Source organism: Lolium perenne, chromosome 7 (assembly GCF_019359855.2).
Source record: "Lolium perenne isolate Kyuss_39 chromosome 7, Kyuss_2.0, whole genome shotgun sequence".
Taxonomy (NCBI): domain Eukaryota; kingdom Viridiplantae; phylum Streptophyta; class Magnoliopsida; order Poales; family Poaceae; genus Lolium; species Lolium perenne.
Genome location: NC_067250.2, coordinates 211,208,363 through 211,211,939, shown reverse-complemented (window position 1 = coordinate 211,211,939; position 3,577 = coordinate 211,208,363). Strand labels below are relative to the sequence as shown.

Below are 3,577 nucleotides of genomic sequence, written 5' to 3'. Positions count from 1 at the left end.
CTGTTCAATTTTCTTTTTACGTTTTTTAAAAGCTGATTCTTTTAGACCTGATTTTAAAATTATTTTAGTTTTTCCGAAATTTAAATATTTTTATAATTTGAACATTTTTTAGATTGGAACAATTTTTAAATTGGAACAAATTTTAAAATTGAACAAAAAACTCAAAATTTATTATTTTTTATATATGAACAAATTTCGAATTTGAACAATTTTTTATTTGAACAATTTTCGTATTTGAACAATTTTTTATTTGAACAATTTTCGTATTTGAACAAGTTTTTATTTGAACAATTTTCGAATTTGAATTTTCTCGAATATTTGAGATAAAACATTTTACATTTAAATATATATTTAAATTTCAAAAATTAAATCTTAAGAACGAGAAAAACAGAAAATAAAAATAAACAAAAAAGAAAAAGAAACAAAAAAGAAAAAACAGGAATGAAAAAGAAAAGAACAGAAAAAGAAAAGAACAGAAAATGATCTCAAAAAAAAGAAAACGGCCAAGTGGCCCAACACCCGAACTGGGCCGGCCCGTACCGCGCGCGGGGGTGTGCGGCGCGCGGTACGCGCCGACCTGGTCGGTGTATAGGAAATCCGGACGCAATACGCACACGGACGAAAAAATGGGCCATATCATCAAGGTACACCACATACGCACGAAGGCCCACCCTACGACCCAGTCCAGCCCAAACTTGTACCGGGAAACCCTAGTACTCGAGTTGCTATAAATTCCCACGCACTCCGCCTCTCCAAACCCTAGAAGCCACCCTTGCCTCCTGCGCCTCCACTTCCGCCGCACTCCCCACGGTAAGCGCCGCCGCCGCCCTCGTCCCCCGTTTCTCCCGTCGCCGCCGTCCCCTCCCGTTTCTACTCCTAATCTCGCTTTTCGTCTCGCTGCCCGCAGAGAACGCAGATCCGCCTCGGTGAGAATCCGTCGCCATGTCGTCCAGCGAGGTCGCCTGCACCCTTGCCGCCCTCATCCTCCACGATGACGGGATCCCCATCACAGTAAGTTATCCCTCACGATTTCTTCTCTTCTCCGTTCGTTTTCTCGGTTGGATTCGGTTACCTGATTACGTATTCCTCGTCGATGTAGTCTGAGAAGATCGCCACCGTCGTCAAGGCCGCCGGCATCAAGGTTGAGGCCTACTGGCCCGCGCTCTTCGCCAAGCTCCTCCAGACCCGCAGCGTCGACGACCTGATCCTCTCCGTCGGATCTGGTATGCTTTCCTCCCTCTTGCACTGTTCGATGCGTGAATTTTTTCGGTCCTATGATCTGATTTATGTTGTACTGTGTCTAGATTCTGACCATTAGGTTTATTGTATTCTCCCTGCTCAGCAGTTTGATTAGTCTATGCATCCATTAGAATCGTTCCTCTCATAATTGATTGCTATTAATTTAGGACAATTTTATATCTAACACAAGCACTAGTATGTTTGTATCCGTAAATTTTGAGGAATTTTGTTGCCTGATGCTCTGAGCTATAAATTTTAGTCTTGTAATGTTGCTAAATAAATTATTTTTGCCTTGAGTTCGCCATGAGTTGTCAATGTATAACAATTGCGTGGTTACTCTAATGTATTTAACGTTTATCAATATTATAATACGATCCTACTGTGCTTGCTTAACCATATTTGGCATGTCGTAGTTGCAGCAGTAGTCTCCACATCTCAGATCCTGTGGCACTCCATTGTTGCCCTTGTAGTAATAGTTGCTCTTGGTGTATTATCTGCAGGTGGTGGTGGTGCTGCCCCTGCTGCTGCTGCACCTGCTGCAGGTGGTGCCGCAGCTGTCGAGGAGAAAGAGGAGAAGAAGGAGGAAGCCAAGGAGGAGAGCGATGACGACATGGGCTTCAGCCTTTTCGACTAAGCAGTTCCAGTCCTGCTTTCATATGGGAAATCGCCTGTTAGGCTATAAGACTCTTATGTTGTTCCTTTAGATCAAAGTTTTGGAGGATTTGATATGTCATGTTATTCTGAATTTAGTACCCTTGCAATGAGTACCTTGAACCTCCCTGGATGTGCTTGGTATCCTATCCTAAGATGTGCTACTCGTTGAGTTCCAGTGTTTCAAGTCTCAAATGCTGTGTTTTCTGATGCTTTGTTGGTTGGTAATCAGACCAACTGCTTGTATCATTTATGAACCTTTTGCTCTAGTTTGGCGTCTTGTTAGTCTGACTAGGGATGTGTTAATTGGTAGTTTGTTGTGGATGGACATTATCATCATTGCTTGCTGATTTCGCTAGCTAGTTTTGCATGTGGGTCTTGTGTGCTGTTAATCTGCTGGCACTGTAAGCTCTAGTAAGTTCAACCATGTGCTATGGGAGTTTCTTGGGAAACTAGTTGCTGGGTGCCTTGGGACGAGATCAGTGTCGATGGAAGTTGCTGTAAACTGGGACGAGATCAGTGTCGATGGAAGTTGCTGTAAACTGATGGAACCTTCGGCCAGGGGACGAAATTAGTTGAAGTGCCGATATCTGATGGAAGTTCTATAGTTTAGTCACCTTCGGCCACGTGATTGTTGCCTTCCACTTCCAGTTAGCTCCGATCCATTGGAGGTTGGATATTGATACTCCGTCGTTCCTAGATACTCCCTTCCTAGATACTCCCTCCGATCACTTAATGTGAGTCAATTAAAAAACTCAGTCCACATTGTCCATTGTACATCAGGGTTCTCTCCCTGCTCGTAGGATAATTTTCCTAAGGCCATGAATTTGGTGATAAGGGTCCTCTCCCTGGTCTTCTCTCCTGGGATTGAATATGTTTTTGCCTTTCCGATGGTTCTGCATTCCTTTTTGGCACAGGATATTAGATAACGCATATTGAAGGACAACTACAGGAGGTTTGAGCTGTATTACCCGGGTAGCACCCCTATTAGATTTGTTTGTGTTTTCTTTTATGCATCATCATGCATCATGCATCATATCATCCACAAGATTTTTAACAAATAAAAATTACTTTGAATAAAATATTTTGTTTCCCCCCCTCTCATATGGTTTCTATAATAAACCATCCCCATGTCTTTTATTTTAAAACAAAACCCTAAAACCAAAACTACTAACCAAAATAAAATACCTTCAGATATCTTCCTACTTTAAAATAAAATTGGTTTTGTTCTATTTTGTTTTTGCAATAGTATTCCAAACAGTTTTAAAATAAAACAGAAAAAGAAAAATCCCTCTATCTGGGCTCCCTCTCTCTCTGTGAAAACATCAAGCACCTTGCACCACTTATCTGGACATTCTTTTAGGTGGTGCTTGATGTATAAACGAAGGAAGTAATACAGTTTGTTAGTTCAGACATATGTTTATTAACATGCTCTTAGCCTTTCACTATCTTCACCAATCATTCCACCTTATTAGAGTTTCCTCCGAACCGTGCCTTGGTAAGCACTATCTTTTTTTATGATCATAGTAACAGGTCAGGTTGCCAAAGACCGCTAGACATAGCGCGGGACACTGCGTTATCTCGCATAGGGCTTGCAAAACCTAGATGGCTGTTATATCGCATAGGACTTGCAGTACCTAGCTGGCTGATCGGTCGGAAGTAGCTGGCTGATCGATCGCCGTAGCTT

General features: G+C 41.9%; 1 protein-coding gene across 1 annotated transcript; it reads left to right on the top strand.

Moving 5' to 3' along the window:
* The first annotated feature begins 682 nt into the window (after positions 1–682).
* Positions 683–2,068, top strand: LOC127314308 (large ribosomal subunit protein P1). Its single transcript, XM_051344758.1, has 4 exons — positions 683–810; positions 908–1,011; positions 1,100–1,223; positions 1,740–2,068. Exons 2-4 carry the CDS (start codon positions 943–945, stop codon positions 1,871–1,873), a joined length of 327 nt encoding a protein of 108 aa, XP_051200718.1. The 5' UTR covers positions 683–810; positions 908–942; the 3' UTR covers positions 1,874–2,068.
* Positions 2,069–3,577: the final 1,509 nt, after the last annotated feature.